Source organism: Sipha flava, unplaced genomic scaffold (assembly GCF_003268045.1).
Source record: "Sipha flava isolate LNK unplaced genomic scaffold, YSA_version1 80_pilon_pilon, whole genome shotgun sequence".
In the NCBI taxonomy this organism is placed as follows: domain Eukaryota; kingdom Metazoa; phylum Arthropoda; class Insecta; order Hemiptera; family Aphididae; genus Sipha; species Sipha flava.
This window is the reverse complement of record NW_020273622.1, coordinates 1110913-1133255: the sequence shown is the minus strand read 5'-3', so window position 1 is coordinate 1133255 and position 22343 is coordinate 1110913. Positions and strand designations below refer to the sequence as shown.

At 28.2% G+C, this 22343-nt stretch overlaps 3 protein-coding genes across 8 annotated transcripts in view; 1 reads left to right on the top strand and 2 right to left on the bottom strand.

Annotated features, from left to right (window-relative positions):
- The first annotated feature begins 82 nt into the window (after positions 1 to 82).
- Positions 83 to 22343, top strand: part of LOC112693067 (proton-associated sugar transporter A) — a 57737-nt gene continuing 35476 nt past the window's right edge. Inside the window, exon 1 of the mRNA XM_025567961.1 lies at positions 83 to 362. The gene's annotated coding sequence lies outside the window, so the exon portion shown is untranslated. The remainder of the gene's footprint in view (positions 363 to 22343) is intronic.
- Positions 7355 to 17707, bottom strand: LOC112693070 (synaptic vesicle glycoprotein 2C-like). Of its 4 annotated transcripts, none has more exons than XM_025567968.1 (11): positions 14676 to 14865; positions 14523 to 14576; positions 13228 to 13389; positions 13002 to 13164; positions 12718 to 12836; positions 11474 to 11709; positions 11226 to 11374; positions 10818 to 11083; positions 9170 to 9329; positions 8980 to 9107; positions 7355 to 7769 (listed from the first exon to the last, which is right to left on the bottom strand). In XM_025567968.1, the coding sequence occupies exons 1-11, from the start codon at positions 14695 to 14697 to the stop codon at positions 7714 to 7716; spliced, it is 1515 nt and encodes a 504-aa protein (XP_025423753.1). In that variant the 5' UTR covers positions 14698 to 14865; the 3' UTR covers positions 7355 to 7713. The 4 variants fall into 4 exon arrangements, with proteins under 4 accessions (XP_025423753.1, XP_025423752.1, XP_025423754.1 ...); XM_025567967.1 differs by having other exon boundaries at positions 7356 to 7769; positions 14523 to 14579; XM_025567969.1 differs by lacking the exon at positions 14676 to 14865 and adding an exon at positions 17486 to 17707 and having other exon boundaries at positions 7358 to 7769; positions 14523 to 14579.
- Positions 21420 to 22343, bottom strand: part of LOC112693068 (synaptic vesicle glycoprotein 2C-like) — a 12877-nt gene continuing 11953 nt past the window's right edge. For 2 of the 3 annotated variants that reach the window (XM_025567962.1, XM_025567963.1), the window contains exons 9-11: positions 21988 to 22131; positions 21786 to 21913; positions 21420 to 21542 (exon numbers count right to left, since the gene is read on the bottom strand). In XM_025567962.1, the coding sequence (XP_025423747.1) occupies positions 21475 to 21542; positions 21786 to 21913; positions 21988 to 22131 (340 nt within the window). In that variant the 3' untranslated portion in view covers positions 21420 to 21474. Of the gene's footprint in view, positions 21543 to 21785; positions 21914 to 21987; positions 22132 to 22343 lie in introns of those variants that run through there. The other variant, XR_003149450.1, reaches the window with a different exon arrangement.

Below are 22343 nucleotides of genomic sequence, written 5' to 3'. Positions count from 1 at the left end.
GTCAGAGTGGTGGTCCATACTGATTATAGTGTATTGTAATATCATTTAGGAAAAACGCATTATCTTCAACGCTCGCGCGTAGTAACGATTGCGCGTGCCACGTGTTGTGCGACCCGTCCTTTGTTTCGACATTCAAACGTGACCATAACAAGAGTGGCCATCGGAGGGTAGCAGTGAAGTGATGACTGTTCAGCGCATCCCTTCATGAAAATCGTACGACGATATGCTTGTTTAAGTTAATTTTACAGCCGATAACGCGTACGTACAATAGAGCCAGAATATTTGAAATTATCCAAGTCGAAAAATCTAATTATCGTTATCGAATTAATTTGCACATTGATCGGATTCAAAACGAATGACAGGTACGAGTATATTTTCTACTTTGCTGGTACGGAATAGATTTCTGGATCGCACAAACATATTGCACCGCGATCCCCGTCATACATTTATGTAATTATTATTTGTTTATTATCACGGGAAATTTTTAAAGACAATGCGTGCACAATAACGGTATAGAACATTAACGATATTTTCTTGTGTAAAACGTGCACCTCTAAGTTGTGCAATATATTGCGTGGAACGCATTCGTAGTACCGTGGGCGCATTATGTCCCGATAATTATTCGAACTATTAAAATCACTAACTTCAATACGTACTATTCCGACAATCTAACTTTTACCATCAATAGACCTTCAGATAATGAACATTATACTATACGATAATCCAAATCACGGGTATGGATTTTACTACAGTGAGATACTAAATATCTTTTATTGAACGAGTTGAGAAACAAATTTTTTTTTTTTTCAACTCGTTCACTAAACTTTTGAAAATTAACAGAATTGCTTGTATTTGCACATCGTAATTGATATTGCAGGTTTACATCTATTAGGTTTGAGCGTGATTTAACTTTGGTGAATTTCATTTTCGAAAAAAAACGATTCACATGTGTAAATCGATCCAAAAGCACTTTTTGTGTCAGATATCTTAAATCGGAAAATGTTACCTTTGTGATATTAATGTTATAAAAATCTATTTTTGATTTTGATGTTTCAAAAATTTAATTCATTATTGCATTGTAAGTCAATGAGTTTCATTTGAAGATATTCTGGAGCCGACTTGACATCAGTATGAAAAGGAGATGAATATATTTCTTTAAATTAGTGAAACGATTTTCAAAAGTAGTTGTAAGTTTCCTTATTTCATTTGCATATTTAATATTATCGATATGTTTTGAAATTTTCAATTCGTTAAGCAATTGAAAGTTTTGAACGTTATTATTTTTAATAATTTTTTCTGAAATGCATTGACATGATAAAATGAGTCAATTATAAATTATTTTTTCCCTGTAATGATATATTTAATTGGTTGAGTTTTTCGATAATATTTACTAAAAAACACAAATCCAATAACCATTCATCATTACTTAATTGTAATACTGGTTTTTGCTTATCATTCATAAACAAGTCAATTTCATGACGTAACTCATAAAATCGTTATAAACATTTTCCATGACTTAACCATCTGACATGACTGAAATATACCACGTCATCGTATTCTGAATCTAATTCTTTCAAGAACTCTTTAAATTGTCGGTGTGGAAGTGCATATGATCGAATGTAATTCATTGTTTTTATGACTACTTGCATAACATGGTTCATCCTTGGGAAAAAAGATTTTGTTGATGAATCAAACAGTATGTTACGATTACGTTTTAAATAATACGGATTCCAGAATATTTTATCAGGATAAAAATTAATTGTTTTTGTAAATTTTTGATAAATTTTGCGGGCCGCATACTTTCCAAGGAGAGCCGTGAGTTGACCATCCCTGACTTAGACGATCATAATACTATTATTAATACTATTATTGCTGAGAAAAAAAATTTACAGTGGAACCATATTAAAACTTAAAATTTATATCATAATAAACCGTATTTTAAATTACAGAATATGTTTTTCGAGGAAGTTTCACACTGACATATTATCTAACGTACATCACATAGGAAATCAAATTGCGTTTAAACCCGATAGTGTGTTTAATTGCCCTAATTATTATAACTATCTTTCAAAGAATTAAAACAAAGATAAATTATTTATTATCTCTCATCAGGTTAACTTTTAAAAACTTTATATTAAAGAGGAATATTATTTGTTTATTTTACTAATTTATTGCGCTAACAAATGCATACTATTATCATGCACGCCACTGACGTCTCGTCAATACAAATTTTCAGGATAGAAATATAGTAAATAAAATATATAGTAATATAGGAAATATAGTAAATTGGTTATTGCATTCATCAATAGTTAATTAAATAATAATTACACGTACATACAGATAAACAAAACAAATCTGTTCAGTTTTTACTGTGAATAATAATAGTTCGTAATATATTTTATTATAATTTATAAATGTTTCTAAAGTCCATTATAACAGTTTTAGCGTACAATTTCCGTTGATTATTAGAGTAATAAAAGTTAAAACAAATCATAGTTATTATTTACTGTTATTAATATGCCAAAGACAAACATTTACAAACATTTTTGGGGTAAAATTAATGTATTTGGTATACACAGGTAATTAATTAAATTAACTATCAACGTATATTGGAAATATTTTTATATATACTTATATTATGTCTTGAATTTACTTCAAATTATATTAGAATTAGAAGTAAAATATGACTTACCTGATATAAATTGTTGTATAGGTGATATCAGAGTTGAAAAAACTTAAATCTAACATTTTTTTTTTGTTGTTATATACTTTCTTTAAATGTTTTGATGTGCACATATATACATAATTGAATGCTAAACAAAACAATTTGTAGAAATCCTTAAAACTTTAATTTTATCAATTTTAATAATCATATATTATGAAATAGACGGTTTTCTAAAAGGTATTCCATTACATCCGTTCGTCATAGAACAAATCAAGATGAACACTGATTTTCTGAGAGTTAAAGAAATCCCATCTATATTTATGACGATTATGTAATTATATTAACTACCTATATTAGTTGGTGTCCAATTAAAATAATTAATGTGCCACATCTAGAAGTAAATTCTAAACATTAAATTGATAGCTCAAAGTACTTTTTAAAGTTATTCAAAGACATACTCAATAATTAACTTTATCATTTTAAAATTTAAAGAGAAAACATTGACAACAAAGTGTGTTGTGACTGGTGTGACTCATATAATTTAAAGTATTTCTTATTTATCATGATGTATTTTTTTATTACCTACTGAAGTATTAATTTATTACTTAGGTTTTTTTATAAGTCGTTTACAAATATATTTAAGTTTCGACTGTTAATCATTTGAAATCTTATGCTTATAGTTCTTTAAATAGGTAATTTTTTAAATATAATTTTTATGGTAGCAATATCAAGAATATGTGTATTTCCGGATTTTTTTGAAGATTTAATTTTATGATATTCTAAATTTTAATTATAATTTCCAATTAAATTTTAAATAACAACTGTCATATTTCATTGTCTTACTGCAACGCTATAATTTCTAAATAAAAATCATATCATTCATGTAATGAATTTTCCCATCTAATTATCTTTTGATTCGCGTTTATTGTTTAAATTATAAATTAAAAAGTGTAATTTATATAAATATGTGTCTTTAATAATATTTTTCACTGTTTCTAATAAAAAAAAACATTCAATTTCATAGTTATGAAAAAATACCATCATTTCGAATTGCCAAATGGTAATTATTAATGGAATGAAGAATTTTTTGGTTTTACAAAGACGATTTTTTTTATTATTGTTTTTTGATTTTTCTGTGAAAATATGTCTAGTAATAAAACTTTTCCAAATGTCTATATAATAAACAGTATATAATAAGCGTATTATATTATACAAGGAAAGAGTAAATTTTAAATGTACTTGGTAATTTTTGCTTAGTGAAAGAAAAACTAAAAAAAAGCCGGAATTCATCGAATAATTAACATTTTATTAAGCATTTTATCGTTTGATATAATAATAAAAAATAAATTTATAATAAATTAATAATTATAACTTATTATTAGTAATAAGTTTTAAAGAAACTGTTTTGATATACTCATCACATTTGTTGATATATAATTTATTTGATTAATGTACTTTTGTCCATAGTACATCTTCCTTTAAAAATTAAATTTATTATGATCCATAGGTCTAATTATATGACATAATTTAATTAATTGTATTAAAATTATAATATTTTGGAATTTAGGATTGGATCTGTATTAAATATAATCATTTGAGCATATATATTTATCTATTATAAAATACTACTTATGTTGTAATAATATTTGATGCATTACGGAACATATATTGTACACTTGCATTTTAAATAAATTATCAGACTAAATGGCCTTACAGTTATAGATAAGTAATCAGAGCTACTAGAATTTAAGATATTGAACCAATTAATTTTTAAACTTAAAATAAACATGAGCTAAACTTATTTCACTGTGACTTTATCAAAATAAATCAGAAAATTTAATATTATACTTCTCAGTAATGAAATCGACACTACTAACAATATTGTAATTCATTATGCAAAAAGTATTTTAATTATTAACGAATTGGGATTATATGTTTTATTTTTTTTTTTTTTTTAATTAGGAACATGTTATAAAAATGAATTAATGGACTATGAAAATTTCTATATAACCTTGAACTGTAATTGATTTAGATGGTTGAAATAAGCATACTGTTTTGATGTTATTTGTTTATCTAAAAAGTTATGCTATTAATTTCGTTGTTCTATCTTATTGTAGTAATTAATTATTAAAGTTAGTCTAGTCCTAATAATATGTATTTTAATTTAACTATGGTATATTTTAAACAAAATTATAAACTTGTTTTCTACAGGTTTAATGTATATGTATGAAACTTTTTGTTATAAATTTCAAGTAATTTAATAATTCAGTAAAGCATATTGATTACATTTAATCTATAAATTAAAATAGATACCAATAAAACGTGTACCACTAATTAGTTTAAAGCTTAATATAAATCATTAAAAAGCAACTATGTCATTCTCAAAAAAAAGAAGAAACACCGGACAAATTATATACTACTATAAATATAAATATTCATGACAATTAAAAAAAAAAAGTCACCTGAAATGAGTTATATTTATTTACTATTTTCACAATATTACGGTCGATTCACAAACATAGAAAAAAAATTCCAAAACAAAACATACCAAGAAGTTTCAAAACGCGGTATATTCTAGGGAAGGGTAAAGAAAATAAAAAATTACTAGAAGATTACATCAGTCATTTTATCAATGATCCTTTTGCCGAATATACTATTACCACCGGAGAATCTCTGATGGAAAAACTATAAGAAAAACGGAAAAAAATTTAAATCACTGATAAGTGAAACAAACATGACTCAAAATAGTTCAAAAATATAAAAAATGTTGAGAAACCTAGGAATTTACCCCAAAATTGTAGAATAACATATAAACGTTTCACCAAATGAAGTTACTCGCCAACTCCTAAAAAATGAGAAATGCCATGACATTAAGAAAGTTTTTTTTTTTTTTTAAATAAAATATCGTTTATTGAATATTTACATTCTATGCTATTATATGTACAATGAGTAAATTTGATAGTTAAGAAAGTTAAACCAAAAATATTTAGGGAACCAACTTAATTTAATGACCCAGAAAATAGAAGGAATTAAAGTCATTAAAACATTCAGTAGGATGATACGAAATCACAATTAAGAAATGGAAATACAATGTAATAAAACACAAACAATAGGCCACCCACAACAATGCTCTATAATAGGAACCATTTGTGATAAAAATTACTTGCGCCTAGCAAATTTCAAAGCAGTTGTGGTCTTTTGGATGATCAGAGGTGTAGTTCCAAGTAGACAAAGAGGTAGCTGCCTGTACCGGCAAAATTTAGGGAGCGGAAAATTTTGTAGTATCTTATTTAAATACATCATTCATATAAAAAAAATATATATATATAAATTTCCTTATTTTATATTTATTAAAAATGATGAAATGTTTATTTAACTGTCCAAACAATCGTTTTAATAATAGTGGCTCACGAAAATTAGAATTATCACTGTACGTTTCCATTATTTTTTGTTTGACATCTATTGAAATTTTTCCAAAATAGGCTAAATAATTAAAAGCGAAAACAAAGTTGTTTAAAAAAATCAATGAATAAAGGTACTATTATATTTAATAATTGGGTCGACAAATGTATAGTATCTATAGCCGTAACAAAAATTAAATCCGCCTCTGTAGAAGATCGAGATATGAACGTCATGAAAGTAGAAGAATACTTTAGCAATCAAAATGAAATATTACACTTACTTTTACAATTATACATACATATTCGATGGACATATCCAATGTTATCACGCTGTTCTGTAAATTTGTAAGTAAAATAAAATTGAAAATATAATTTAATGTGGTTCAGCTGCGTTAATCGTTTTTGGTTATCCAATCGAGTATATAGTAAAGCCTACTTATTCTGAACCTGCTAATCAATTTATCAAAGCTTATAGATTTCCCAACGTTCACACTTCGTGAAATACGAAAATATTTCACGAAATCATTTCTTTTTCAAGAATTGGTCACTCTAATTGAACAGCGTAATTTTTACTCAATATGGTCGTTCACTTCATGTACTTTATAAGATATTTTATAAAGTACATGAAATTAAAAAAATTTGAAATAAAATAAAATATTTTATAAAAAATAAGGTATTTTACACTTAATAATGTCAACTCCTCTGTTCAATTTTATCAGCAACTATAAATCAAAAAAATCAGGATTAGGGCAAATATAGCAGTTCAATCACTATAAAGCGTTCGAAAATAACTTTTGATCAAATTGCAAATTCAAAGTTCCAACAAATATTTTCCAGCATGCGTTTATATTTATTTAAAAAACTAGAATTTTTGGTAAAACAAATATTTTAATTTTAAAGTTCTATGAATTGAAAATTATGAAGTTAATAATAAAAAATTGTGTAGCTTATACAAGTTAAAAGTTATAGTTTGGCAACTTATTTTTATTAACGTTTAACACATGTCAGAAAACCTTTGTCACTAACATTAATACTTAACTTTTTCTGATTGTTTTTTTATATTTGCTAATAAAACGTATAACATATTTTATAATTTTCATACAAGCATGTAAAATATTTTATTTCATGATACATTAATTTAAATTAAACATTATATAACATAATTAAAATCCATTCAATCGATACTTAAACAAATAGAGTTTAAAATGAATAATTATAACACAATCACTTGAATGATTACTTTTTTACTAGAAATAAATTACAAATACAAATAATTATTTTTAACAACCATTTAAATTTACTTAATTCATAGTTATTAGTTTAAATAATATGTACACATGTAAGCAGTTACTAGAAGCAGAACAGTAGAAGCAATTTCAATTAATTATATACTATTAATCTAGTTCCACAAATAAATAATCATAATGCTAACCTAACCTAACATATGGATGAAAATGATCTTACCAATTCATCCAAATTATATATAATTAAACTAAGGAACAGGGTTTTAATGTCTTAAACAAGACAATAACAATAATAACCTAGGTATTGTAAAAATTAAAAATAATAGAAAAAAATTAACATTTGAATAAAATATTTACCAATTATATATTATAAATTATGTCTAGTGAATCAGATGTCTTATTTTCATTTGGTGGAAGTAATCCCAGTCTTAGGCAACGTATATACTAACAACCCTGAAACTAAACAACCAATAAATATTTAGTTCAATCGACCCACAAATTGAATATAGGAATATAATGTATCACATGCAATTTAGTAATGTAAATTATGTGAATTTAGTGAAGTTGAATAAGCATAGTTAAGTCTTATTTGAGTAATTTTTAAATAAAAATTAGGTACTAAACTAAAATAGTGAATATTTATTATGTATGTAACTAGTTAGAAAATAGTTATTCAAGAACTTTTATGTAACTAATTTCTCCTCATTAAATGCAATAGTTTATTACTATTTGGAACAAAAATATTAAGCCATTTCATACTTTGCTCGCGATAAAACTATTATCTAATTTTACTTGTAATACCTTCAAATAAATTCCATCTAACATATAGTACAAAAGTGTATCTCTATCAGTTTTTCAGTAGTTCAATATTAAAGTTAATTAAAGTATTAATATTAAAAAAAATGATTGTTTGGTATGCGACCTCTAATCTTGATACGTCATTAATATCCGTCAATTCTAAGTTTACGTAAGTTATTATTATGTAGAAATTCATATTAATAGAACCCCAAATTACTATTGTGAATTTTTATAAAACAAAGATATAATATTTTTTATAAATTTTAACTAGAGAATGAACTGAAAACTGAGATTTAACAATTTTTTACTGCAGTGAACATTATTACGTACGTCGAACCCCGCAAGAAAGTTCAACGGTGATGTAAATGCTGTGCAATATTGCAGTATTCTAATGAACGTTTGAACTTTTAATATTTTAATTTTCAAATTAAAACATCTACAACTAATAACTGATTTAACCATTGGAATAGTTAATGTTAACGTGATATTCACGACAATAGTTCTCGGTTAGGTTAGATTATAACTTTGAATAACGTGAACTATGAAGATGTTCTCAGTATACCGGTTATTCGTTTGCATATACAGTACTATATTTAAGTTATCTTTATACCGAAACCGAATGGGAAAGATCTAATTTTTGGCATCCTGTGAAATACAATACGCCTTTCATAATTTGCTTTTACTATTATAATTAAAATTTAAGCAGACATTAGGTCATTAGATTGTTAAATTGATAGTAATATAACTGAATACTTTCGTAAAGTTAAAATGTATGATGGAATATGAAAAATTTTGAGACTTTTGGATTACATAACTAAAATATAAGATTTAACGATTAAACCATATTATGTTAATTGAATATCATACTAACTTATCAAAAACGAACACGCTACCACAATTGGAACTGTACAATATTCATCGATGAACACTCCAACAACTACATTCCCTAAAAGTGCGCCTATTTTACCAAACGTCGAACCTATCGATACGGCCATTCCCCTAAACAATGACAACATATATTACCAATTAATTCAACGGTTATGTTTTCTATAGAATTTTACCTGTATTCTGTTGGAAATAGTTCCACAGCGATACAATACATTAAACTAATCCCCGCGCTGGATAGAGATTCAAACACGGCTGATAACATGAGATTCGAATGTGAAGACGTAATTACATACAAACAAGCAGCTGATACTCCAGATCCAAAAAAACAAACTCCTATATCAAATGAATGATAAATTTAAAATGTTATAAACAATAATCGTAAATCTAAGTAAAAGTAGGTCATTTGTAAAAATATTGTTAGCGAATCTCGAGCAATATTTTTACATAATATGTAGGATAAAATATAATGTATATTTAAAATTGAGATAAGACTTAATTTAAAGTTATAACGTCTGAACTGTGACAGTAAAAAATCTAATGACATTAATTAAATAGTCAGCTGTACTCGAATCTTCTGTTATACAGAGTGTTCCTGAAATGGCCAAGGAAACTTGTAAAAGCGTACTCTCTAGAGTGCCCAAATGAAGAATATTTTGAAATTTTCTTTCTGCCTTAAAACCCTGGTTTTTTTTTAATTATTTTTATAACATTGTTTAAAATCTAAAAATTAATACTTGTAAGACATTTCTTACAAATTTCTCACGTGAAACAATATGTGACGTCGATTTTGGGCTTGTTGTGCATTTTTCTAGCTCGAGTCGCCAGGATCAAAAGATGTGGTGTGACATATCCATTTGTGTGAGAATTCTGCAAGATGAAATATGATGAAATTTATTGATCATTATTTCACATATCTGATTAACAAACACGGTTTTTATTGAATTTCAAATACATTTTGTTTAATTATGATTATTTTACAATAAAAACCGTATTAATTAATCAGATAAGTGAAATATCAACCAATATATTTCATCTTCATTAATCTTCCAGAGTTCTCATACAAATCACATTTATTGATCCTGGCGACTCAGCCGTGAAAAATGCGCGAAAAGCCCAAAATGTATGTCACATATCGTTTCACGTGAGAAATTCGCAAGAAATATCTCACAAGTATTAATTTTATATTCGAAATAATGTTCTATAGATACATAATTATATAAAACCCAGAGTTTGAAGATAAAAAAATAATTTAAAGATATTTTTCTTTGGTCACTCCAAAGAGTACGCGTATACTAGTTTTCTCAGCCATTATAGGAACAACTTGTATATGTAACCGAAAAAATTGTAATTTTTGAGATAAACGTGAATACAATTAAACATTACATGTTAACTGTGCTATATAATCGTTCAATAAAATGTAATTCATAATGTGATCATTGATATTTAATATTTATTTCGCTAGCTACCTATAAATATATATATATATATATATATATATATATATATTAATTAAATACCATACTCAATCATTTTAACATTATAACAACGATTTAATATTTATTAATATGTCTAATTATTTGACTTGAAAATATATTATTATCGTATGAGAACTTATTGAGTTAGCTTAAAAATATGGTGTTATGCAAAAATAGCTTAAATTATATGAAAATAATAATAAAAATACATAGATATACCTATAGAGAGTAACTGAACATAATTAATTATATTAGCCACGCAGGTTAATTTTGATTATTAAATACGTAGAATATCATATTTTAATACCAACGATCAATAAGAAAAAATCTTTTCAAGTTTCCGAACCTAAGAAAAATCTAATTCCAAGTTTGTTGACGAACAGTGGTACGATAAGACTAGTAGGTATGCAGGCGAAGCCGATGATGACGATGTTCATGTATACGGATTCGTCGATGTCATCGTTGCACTTGCCGTCAATATCGTCAGGTTCGACTTTATACAGGGATACGATATCACACATTGTTGTCATATTCGGAAAACCCGTGTACAACGTTTCGTACCATAAAAATCTGTTCATCAGCTCCGGAAACCACAACATCAACATGTAGTAACTGGGGCCCAAAAAAAAAAAAAAAGAAAAAAGTGCGGGACAAGTTTAGTATACAATATGATATTGTTCATCGGTTATACAGGCATCGAAAGCTGTTTTGTTATCAGTTATGAACGTTTGACGTCCGTTCAATCCGCTGTTACCTGGTGGTGGAACAAAATTGAATGATGCACGTAATTATGGCTACATATTTAAATTTTGAAGTGAACAGCCCGATGGTACTCTCGTAGAGTCCAACCAAGAATCCTTTATTCAATTCTTGAACGTAATCTGGTGCCACGATAGATGTCACCTAAAGTAACCGATCGAATCAAAATATAAACGAGTTTTGTGTGTACGAACATATGTATAAGGCATTTATTTGACACAAACTTGGTTTAATTGAACTCACAGGGAATTTGACATCAGTGTTATTATTCCATCTATGAACAAATTTCAAGCATTCAATGGTCTCGTTGTATTTACCCTTGGCGAGTAAAAATTTTGGACTTTCTGGCAGCTTCATCAATAAAAACGCCAATATTAAGCTGGGAAGAGCACTAATAATTGTAAATAAATTCCATGATCTGAATAAAAAGAATCCATACTCGATTCTAAATGTTTGTGGCATGACTAACCACGCTAAACCTGAAAATATATTAAATTGTATTTAACTGTTGAATTACAATTGCCATAAAATAGTTACATTATGCTTAAGTATATATAATTTAAATGATTGAGATAATTTATATTTATTTATAATTGATAATTTATATTTATATTCAATTATTATGATTTTTCAATATTTAAATTCATAAAATTAATTTTGTAAAACTATATGGTGTGCGATTGTACAGTTAAAAATTATTATCAAGGACTGTTTGTTCTTTTAATTTCAATAAAATAAAAAAAACATTATCATGTAATTAGTAAAACCAACCCCAAAACTACCTTGTTTAACAACTAAGTCAAAAATTATATTCAAACATTTAACTATGAGTATTACAATACTTTTAAGTGGTTTCAGGTTGTACAAAAACAAATAAACTATATTGTTGGCCTTTTGTTATCTTTTCCATTTATTTAAAATTATGTATCATTAATCATAGTTTATTGTGGTATGTATGATATTTAATAATAAGTTTGATTTAAAATTTAATTTTTGAAAACAGAAAGGGGCAGCAAGGAGAGGGGCGAAGCCACTCACAATTTATCCTGCTGATCATGCCAAAAAAATAAACTATATTGAAATCCAATGATGAAATTTGATAAATTATTTTAATTAATTCAATCATTACATCATTTATATTCACTACAGCTGTTAATTTTATTTTCTCAGCCTTCTTAATTTGTGTGTATAAACAACTATATAGATGGATATAAAAGAAAAAAAATTTAAAAATATAATAACTTTTTTTTAACTATAATTAAAAAAGTATTTTTTTTTCCATTATATAAGAATATCATCAGTTTAACGTTTTGGACCCATTATAAGTTCTCGCAATCGAAGTATGTGTTGACAATAGCTAGACATTCAGTACACTACCATATATGGGATAGATCCCAAAAAGGGAATATTATTATAGAAAATATTAAGTGCAACTTTTAATAAATTCATATGATATAAGATATAATTACATAAATATTAAAACTTACATGGTAGTATTATTATCCCAATGGTCCAGAACATTTCCATCCAGCATAAGAATTTCTCTCGATACTTGGTGTTCACAAACTCGCCGAGGTACGAGTACAGTACCGTAGCACCGGACACGCTGTAAATAACCAAAAAAACATAAATGTGCACATTTGATTTGTGTCAACAATTAAGTCATCATAACTATAAAGTTGAGTTTCATAATGATCAAATAACAGAACAACGTGGTTAATAATAATTATATTATTTGAGTTCTACGCATAAGATTATTTTTTTCCTTTACCCGAATCCACTCATGAGCCTGCAAATTATTAACACTGGATAAATCTGAGATACGCTTGATAAGAGATTAAAGGAACCATCTATTAGCATGCTGAAAATCAGTGCGTATCTTCTGCCTCTAGAATCCGATATGTAGCCCCAAATAAACGATCCGCTAAACATTCCTGTAATGAGCCAACTATGGAATGATTTACTGCAATAGTCGTATAAAAAATGATTTAACGTACCGATCATCGTAGCTCCATTTAGCAGACCTTTGTGAACAGAAGTCATTTGAAAATCGCATTGGGCTGATGGTAAGATGAAAGACACTGACGTTACACTAATAGCGACCGCCGTGAAAAGTGATCCACAAATGAACAATATGTAGTAATGAATCTTACCGATACCTGATTACATACAAATAGTGTTAAGTTCATTGCTATAGTGTTAAGAAATATATGTCCACGTGTGAATATTACAATTTAATTATAGTTTCTAATAAGTATTACCCAAATAGCAAGTGTTGGTTTTTATGATATTCAACCAGGTATTTTAATTCTGAAGTATTATATCGACTTGAAGATAAATAATGAAAGATATTATTATGGGCGTATCCGAGTTAGGTCCCAAATAATATTTATGATAAAGATAAACAACTAATTGGATCCGATTATAAAAACAATAACATACGAGTTCGGTCCGACTATAAAAATCATAACATACTAGTTCGGTCCGACCACTACAACAATAAAACCTGTAACTTTCAAGTATTGAAACACTTGATAACTAAAAAATTAATAGATTTGAGTTTGTTACATTTTTTAATCATTTAATTAATTTATTTACCATATATCAGTATTCTAATTTTCAATTAATATATAACATATATTGAAAACTTTAAAATAAAAAAATCATACCTGTGTTCTAATTTATAGGTAACTGACAGTCCTAGGTCTATATAAATGAGAAGTGACATTTTTTTTTGTATGGATCTAACTAGAGTAGTACTTGTAAAGTCGTGGGACCCAACTAGTGTACTACCTGAAAAAATACCTACCTGAAAAACACTGGAACTTAACTAGACTAAATAAGGGTCTTCGAGACCCAACTAATAAACGCCGATTATTATAATAGATCATAATGCACTTGCAGTTTAACATAATACGTTGCTTTCAACTGTCGGGTTTTTTCATATTATAAAACGTAAAATAAGAAATTAACACATATTTTAGTACACGGTTTCCATAATTTAATCGCGATATCGACAATTAATGTGTAAAAATATTCAATATATTATAATCTTTTACATATTTAGTCCTACGAAGTATATATCAACATAATATCAAATCGGTAAAATGTAATTTTATTTCCTGAAATTTAACTGTAGTAAAACTGAACAATACGCTTTACTCATGGTAACTTAGTGTTATTAATATAAAACTTATATATTTATTGTATCTAATTAGTCACAATGTATGGCTGTACAAAACACCAAAAGGGTGAACGCGTACAGAAACTTTAGCTTCAAGTAACAACTTACCGACCATTTCGATTGCGCTGTCCAGATCTACGGATTGAATTACATGACACTCAGCTTCTAAAATGAAAAAGAATATTTTTTTTATGCACCAGTACCAACGTTTCTCAGATTACAGTAAAATTGAAAATTGGTTTTCTATAAAAACGTATGTACCTTCTTCTTTATTGTTTTCCATCGTAAGAATTAAAAATAATAATAACACTAATAATGATAGTAATAATAATATAAAAAATACAAGAATTATAATAAACTTAAAATAAATCCACTATCGGAACAGCGTGCGCTGTTGAAATTATTTCATTGAGTGTTCGGACATCGGTTGACAACAAAATGATCGGTACAAATTCATTATAACTATTCTTAATATCGACCAATATTCTATTAATGAAAACGTATAACCACAATCATTAGCATTAATAACAATCAATTGTCATTAAACACAATCGTAAACTGTTAACACGTCTAAATTGGTCACGCGAGTGTGTGTTATTCATTTCTATATGCTTGTATCTGTATTGTATCTATATGCTGAATCTGAACTACCTAAGTACAATAAAGTCAGAGGTGCGGTACGGCCGTTTTAATATTTTTCAGAGAGTCTGCACATCGTCGGTCGCATTAATTTATTAGTTCTCCGAATAAAAGGTGGCCATCGCGATCCATCGTATTCCCTGAGTAAACGTGCGAGAAATAGAATTTGAATGACTGACACGACGCGTGTGTAGAACTGCAGCACATTCCGGTCGGATTATAACTTACAATTATTGTGCGCAAATGTTTGATCGCTCAGAACGTTTCACGATTAATAAAAACTGGTGTCTAAATATATTATTGCAATCGTAAATACGCATCAAGTTACTGAGTGTACACGCATAACGTTCTATTTTACGACAAAAAAATCGAACGTCTTCGGACGTCGGAGGATCGACAACAGTAATGCCAAACTCGAAAGACTCTGCACATTGTTCCATCCATTATTCACACAGGTATTATATCTACATGTATATGAAAACGGAGAATCGCGCTATATTTTTCTTAGAGCTTTACAGCATCAACAATGTATAACATAAATAGCGCTTAAAATGTACCACGAACTCCGTCTGGATAATATATGACGTAATAAAAAGACTAGCGAGCCCATCCGTGTACCATCGTTTGATAAATACTCAATGATATCCACAACAGCTGAGTTATAATAGAAGTAAGAGTTCTTAAGAACCTCGATTTCAAATCTTACAACAGGATCTCGCAGTCTTCCTGCAATTTCGACAATATAACAAATTTTCGATAATTTCAAGACATTTCCTGGACATGAAAATTTCAATAAAAGTACCGATGTATAATATGTGTCCAATTAAATATTTACAAATATAAGGTAAATATAATCTTTGCATAAAATGTGTTAAATTAATAATGCAATCAATAACTGAAAACCAATTTAGTAACATCGACTCAAAATAATCCATAATGGTTACAAAAAATCTATGGATGTATTTATAAAAATGGTATTTTATTACATTTAAATTTTCAAAAACCAAAGAACAAAAAATATTCATGATTTAAGCATAATAAAGGTGTTAGCTGCACATATAATTTATTTAAGCATAATAAAGGTGTTAGCCACACATATAATTTGAGTCATATATATAACTATCAGTAGTATTTAGAATCAAGGCCCCATAAGAGGGGAGTGTGGGACCTAGAGTATAGAAGTCCCGCTATTTTAACGGATCGCATCGGTGTGGACAACGGTTAGATGGGATAACGGCACTACAAAATATTAAACTATTAGTGTGTAGCAGATCGTTACGGCTCCGAACGGACGTTCTTTCTTGGCTGTATGAGATAATCGTAAGTCCGATTCTGAGTCTTGTCTTGAAAAAATGTCGTATTTTCTACGTATTTCGATGGGGAATAACCAGGGCCGGATTATGGTCATAATATGAGGGGGTTATTACTTTTAGTGAGGCCCTTTTACAAAAAAATTTCCATTTTTTTTTTCTTCAGATTTAGTTACTTGTAATAAATATTAATTATAACAAGTTTAGTTTATTTGTATATTTTAGAAAATTATAATATCATTTTATTTATTTGATGTCATTTTGTATGAAAACAAACCAATTATTGGTAGCTTGTAGCCCGAGGCTATAGCCCCCCAAGCTCCCTCCCTCTTTGATTCAGTCCTGGGAATGACTAACTATCTATGTAATACATTATAAAATATACAAAAGAGACGTACCGAAGTTTACTCGATAAAATGTAAAAAGAACCCAAATAAGTTGAACATAAATATAATTTACGATCGATTGTACTTCACAAGCATCAATTAAACCAATAACGTGAAAATTGAGATTGAATGCCGAAAATAATCTCAATAAAAATATGAAAAATAATAACTAAATCTTATCATTTATCATCAATGCTCTTCACACACTTTTCGACTATTATTTTAAAGAATATGTTATTCGTTGAAGTCATTGATTAAATAGTCGGTGTTGGAATATAAATCGATTTTGTGGGAGAGTATTACTTTGAAGTTGACATTGAAGGTGAGTTATGCTTTAAAATTTTAGATGAATACGTTTTTATTGGAGTGCGAACGTAGAAAAAAGCATTTTCTTGATATGGTATTGGAATGGCTGATTTTCTTAAATATTTTTTAGTGTCATTGTTGAAATCAAAATCTTGAAAATGATTCATGCATATATGTTTTTTATACAAATCATTAGTTTCTAAATGAATGAGGTCGACATTGCCTAAAAAAGTGTTTTATTTAATTTTTAGAGTAGTTTGAAATATTGTAAAATTATAAAAATAATATTTTAATTTATTATTATTTAATAAACTTAAATGCCCAGAATGTATTTTTGAAATTACTTTTAAAAAAATAATATTTAAAAAACGTTTTGAGTAGGTATCTAACAATATTTTTTTTATAACTTATAATTTAAAATATATTTTACCTGAATTTATAACTCATTGTTGTTGAAGTTTTGGGTTTTTTGGAAATCGATAAAGCTTAAGATTATTTACGGTTCGTCCACTATTACCACAATTAAAATATAAACACTTGTGTCCACTTTTTCGAGACATTTATATAATTATTATAGACGCACACCACCAAAACGCTTAAATTAATTAAATAAAAAATGTTAAAGTATTTTCTACTGTGCAGAAACAAGATAGTAATATTCATGAACCACAATGACATGTCACTATAGAAGTACAGATACGTATTTATCAGTATTACAAAATAAAACGTTTTAAATGTTTGTTTTGTCAAAAATAAATAGTATATTTGAAAACTAATTATATACTGTGATAACGAGTTAATACCCATTTATAACACATATACAGCACATAATATTCATAAATAGTAATATCATCGTTTTAATAGACTAAATATGAATTAACCAATGGCAATATTAAATATCTATTTTAAGATATATCATGAATAACACCTTGTTCATATTTTATACACTATATTTATAAATTGTACGCTTATATTATCATGCTTAATTCACTCATTGCGTTAAATTTACATTTTTGCAATTTTGAATTATGTCGTTATACAACATTTAACCTTTTTTCGAAAATTGTCTAGTAATGTTGTTATAAGTAACAGCTAAAATGATCATATATTAATTAAAAAATTCTCAGCCATGTTTAATTTATTTCAATATGAATAAATTCTTAAGATATACTTAGTCAATAGTCGTATTGTAAAGATAAATAAAAGAAAAAAAAATCTGTTGTACTTTGCAGGATTCGAAATCGGAACCGTATAATAAGCCGTATAATATGACCACTGAACCACAAAAATAGCGCACTCTGATGTCTAGCTCCCATACTACTAGATTTCTAGCTCCCCCGGTCGGTTATTGGAAGCTTCCATAAATGATCATTGTATGGGCTATCTATGTATATTTAATCAATGTTGAAGCGGTATTTTAGGTGATCTATTGATTACACCGGTGTCATGATATTTTTGGCTTATTTCCCGAAAAGTGAGCTGTGTTGAGTAACGGTTCACGCGCATATGCGGCGCTCTGTCGGTCGAACGAAAGACGACTACCGGCTTCGGGGATGGATTGGTTGCTCTGTGCGCGTTAACACCACACTCACGTGAACGCGCGCATCGTTCGCCGGTTCAAAGCGTTCCGTACATCCATAGGCGTGCGCACGGTGGTGGCCGGGTGGGCCGCGCCCCCCCCCCCCTGCGGACTCTGGCTTTTTCTTTAATAAATGTATAACTATACTATACAAGATAGCGAACATTTTTACATTTTACATGAATAAAGTGAAGCCCGTTTTAATCTTATAGTATAGAATTGATATCTGTGAATAAATGTAATAAAGTTATTGGTTATTAATCAGACTAATCAGAACTTGCATATAATATAAAAATTGAAGATGTAATTGATACATTCAAAAACCTTACTCCCGTGAACAAAAGGATGGAGTTGTAAATAGTATAATAATATGTAAATAAGGATTTCTTAGATATAAATTGTGTAAGTTTAAATAGTATTTATTTTTATATTTGCATATCGAATTAAATAAATAATTTATAAAATTTAAAATATTTAATTATACTAGTAGTCTTTAGTACAAGAATCTTTGGTTTACTTTTTTAAAGGCCCCCCCCTGCGGACAAAGTCTGCGCACGCCTATGAGTATATCCGTCTTTGAGATACTTGCTTTCAATATGAATATATATATATATTTATTATAAATGATTTCCGAAAGAAGAAACATTGCATCAATCGTGTTTTGACAAAAGAAAATTTGTTTTATTTTATTTTTCGATTAAAGTAAGAAATATGTTCTGATCGAAGATCACGCATAAAACGGTTAGTAAATGGGTAAAAAATTACGATGAGTTAAAATTAGTATAAATTCTTTGAAATATCCTACTTTAACACAGAGTTTTTCCGCTCATTCGATTATTTTTACCTCCAATCCAATCCAAATATTTATTTTTTTTTAATAGCTTATTAAATTTCCTAAATCCTGTAAAATTATATATATTGCTAATTACGACAATATTAGTAAAAAACAATATCAATCCCTTAATGCAACAGAGTCTACAATATTTTTTGTCATCCCATCTTTCGCCAACACAAACAAACGATGGTTCGACAGTACGCCACATATAATTATCCGTGTGAAAAACACGATGTGCTCAAATCTAAGCCACAGACTGACATCGTTTGGCCTTGAGACTTATTGATAGTCATTGCAAATGTCAATCTAATTGGAAATTGAAGGCGTTTAAATTGTATTGACACATCTGTGGGTATAATAGGGATTCGCAGTAATAATATATTTTCACCTCAGAATTTGCCATTTAAAATGATTGTTTCGATAACATTTTTTATTAATTTTTTAATGACTAATCGCGTGTCGTTGCACAACCGTGGTGGGTTCAAATTACAAAGCAAAATAACCGGAGATCCAACCTTCAGTTGTAAATTATGCGATGGCATGCCTGATAAATCCAATGAGTTTAAAAACTCTGTTGGATACTTTACAGTTTCAGCAGCATCGCAAACTGTATCAATAGATTTATATGACACCAAGTCTCTTGGTAACAAATGTTGTATCTTGAGATTCAATTGGTTGACGTCTACATTTTTTGCTGCTAAAATTACTCTTTCTGCCAGCCACTCATGATTTCTGTATTGTCTGTGTACATGGTAAAATATCTGGTCAATGAGAGCATCTTGCAAATCAATGATTGTGCAGAAATCGGTCGTTAATTGTATGCATCCCATTTCATGTGTAGTAACTTTTCCATCACCGATATCTAACAATTGTTTTGAGAATCTTTCGCACGCAATTTTTTTTGATTGAATCCAAGTATTGTAATCATTCGCTCTCTATCTTTACATGCATTTCGACCATGAATTGTTGACAAAGCTCACGATATCGTAGAATAACGTTGTCCTGATCGCATCTAATCATCAACCGATATGCATAATAATCCTTCGAACTAACATTCTTGTTTGTTTTGGCACCTGTTGCGGGATCTTGTTGTTTAATATTTATGCAAAACTCGTCATTTAACACAAAAAATAAAATTAATAGCTTTTAAATAGTTTTTAATAGTTTTTTAATATTATCATTTAGTGATTCATTTTCAATTGCGCAGTTATCGACCGGGTCAAAAATTATTAAATTAAACTACGATTCACTAAACCGTAGCACTTAGGAGTATAAAAATAGATAAAAATCTATTCAAATGTATATACAAAATTTCATTAAAATCGGTTAAGCCGTTTTGGAGGAGTATGGTCACAAACACTGTGACACGAGATTTTTATATATATAGATTTTAAAAGTATTTTTATTGATTTTTATATGACAACTAATATTAGTATTTTAATGCTTTTTCAAAAGTATTTTTTAAAAGACTGAACATGGGTTACACAGTTACCCCTAACCTTACAGTCTTACAGTATTTGATACCGACAGAAAAGTGAATGTGGATAAATACAATCTATATTCTTTGTTTGATAAACTATGATGTTTACTTTACATTTAATATGTACATAAAAAGGTTCATAAAAAATATCGCAAATATAAACATCTTTCTTCGCCAAAAACTATCATGTATTTTTTAAAAATGAAAACCAATCCCCGTAAATTTCTGGGGATGTCTAAAAAAAAAAAAATCACTCACTATTAAAAATCTACCCAATATATACTAAAACACAACTTTAGTATAAATATAAAATATAGATAACATGGGAAAAGTATATGATTTCTCTAATAATTGATAAATTTTAAATTATTAGTATGGCAATAGGTAATATGTATTTATGTTATATTTGTAATTTATACAGTATATTTTTTTATTTTTTAAGAACTTATTGTTAAAAATTAATACAAAATTAGGAAAAGAACGATGAACATTTAAAACATAATACATTTCTAAAAGAAATTAAAACTAATTTTCATTTCCTTTGCTGTCATTTCTTATAGTTTTCGGTAATGTAAAAATCAGAAATCCTGAAACTAAAAATACAATGTATAATTATATTAAACCAAATCCATCAATAAACATAAAATTGTATATATTTTAAAATTATTAAATAACGACACTGCAGTCTATTTCAAATATTTATTTTTTGTTTTCTAGTTTTTTTTTTATTTATTATTGCTATGCGCATCATAATTAACTGTAACGGAACAGTATCATAATACTATTTAACTTGATTTTAATATTCAATCTGTATTCTGATAAAATTGTATACATACATAGCAAAAATGAACACGATACCACGATCGGAACAATACAATACGCGTCGATGAAAATTCCGACGACGACGTTGCCCACAATTGAACCGATTTTACCGAACGTGGAGCCTATCGCTACAGCCAAGCCCCTATGAATTATAAAATACAAATAAATAGATAAAATAACGAACGTCGAACAGAACTTCGTCCGCCTGCGATTTACGTGTATTCTACGGGAAATAGTTCCACGGCGACGCAAAATATCAGTCCGAAACCTGTGCTGCTAAGAGCTTCAAACACGGAAGCGAACGCGAGGATTTCCATCGACGACGAGATGTAGTACAAGCAAACAGCAGTCAAGCCGGACCCAAACAGACACGTTGCTAAACAATACAACAGGTCCATCAAATTAACGCGCGCGTTTCGTTTATCGACGGATCAAATACATCGATAACGGTTTCCGATCGAATCGAAAGGATCGATTCGAACGCGGATTTGAATTGCCGACCGAGATCGATAAAAATAACTCTTGTGTGTGTGTGTGTGTGTGTGTGTGTGTGTGTGTGTGTGTGTGTGTGT

Bases quoted from the DNA above. Each gene is read 5' to 3' on its own strand.
- LOC112693070 (XM_025567967.1), bottom strand. From the start codon at position 14,697: ATGGAAAACAATAAAGAAGAAG. The intron at 11,375-11,473 runs GTGAGTTCAATT...CGGTTACTTTAG, and splicing joins ACACTGATGTCAAATTCCCT to GTGACATCTATCGTGGCACC. The intron at 9,108-9,169 runs GTAAAATTCTAT...GTCATTGTTTAG, and splicing joins CTATTTCCAACAGAATACAG to GGGAATGGCCGTATCGATAG.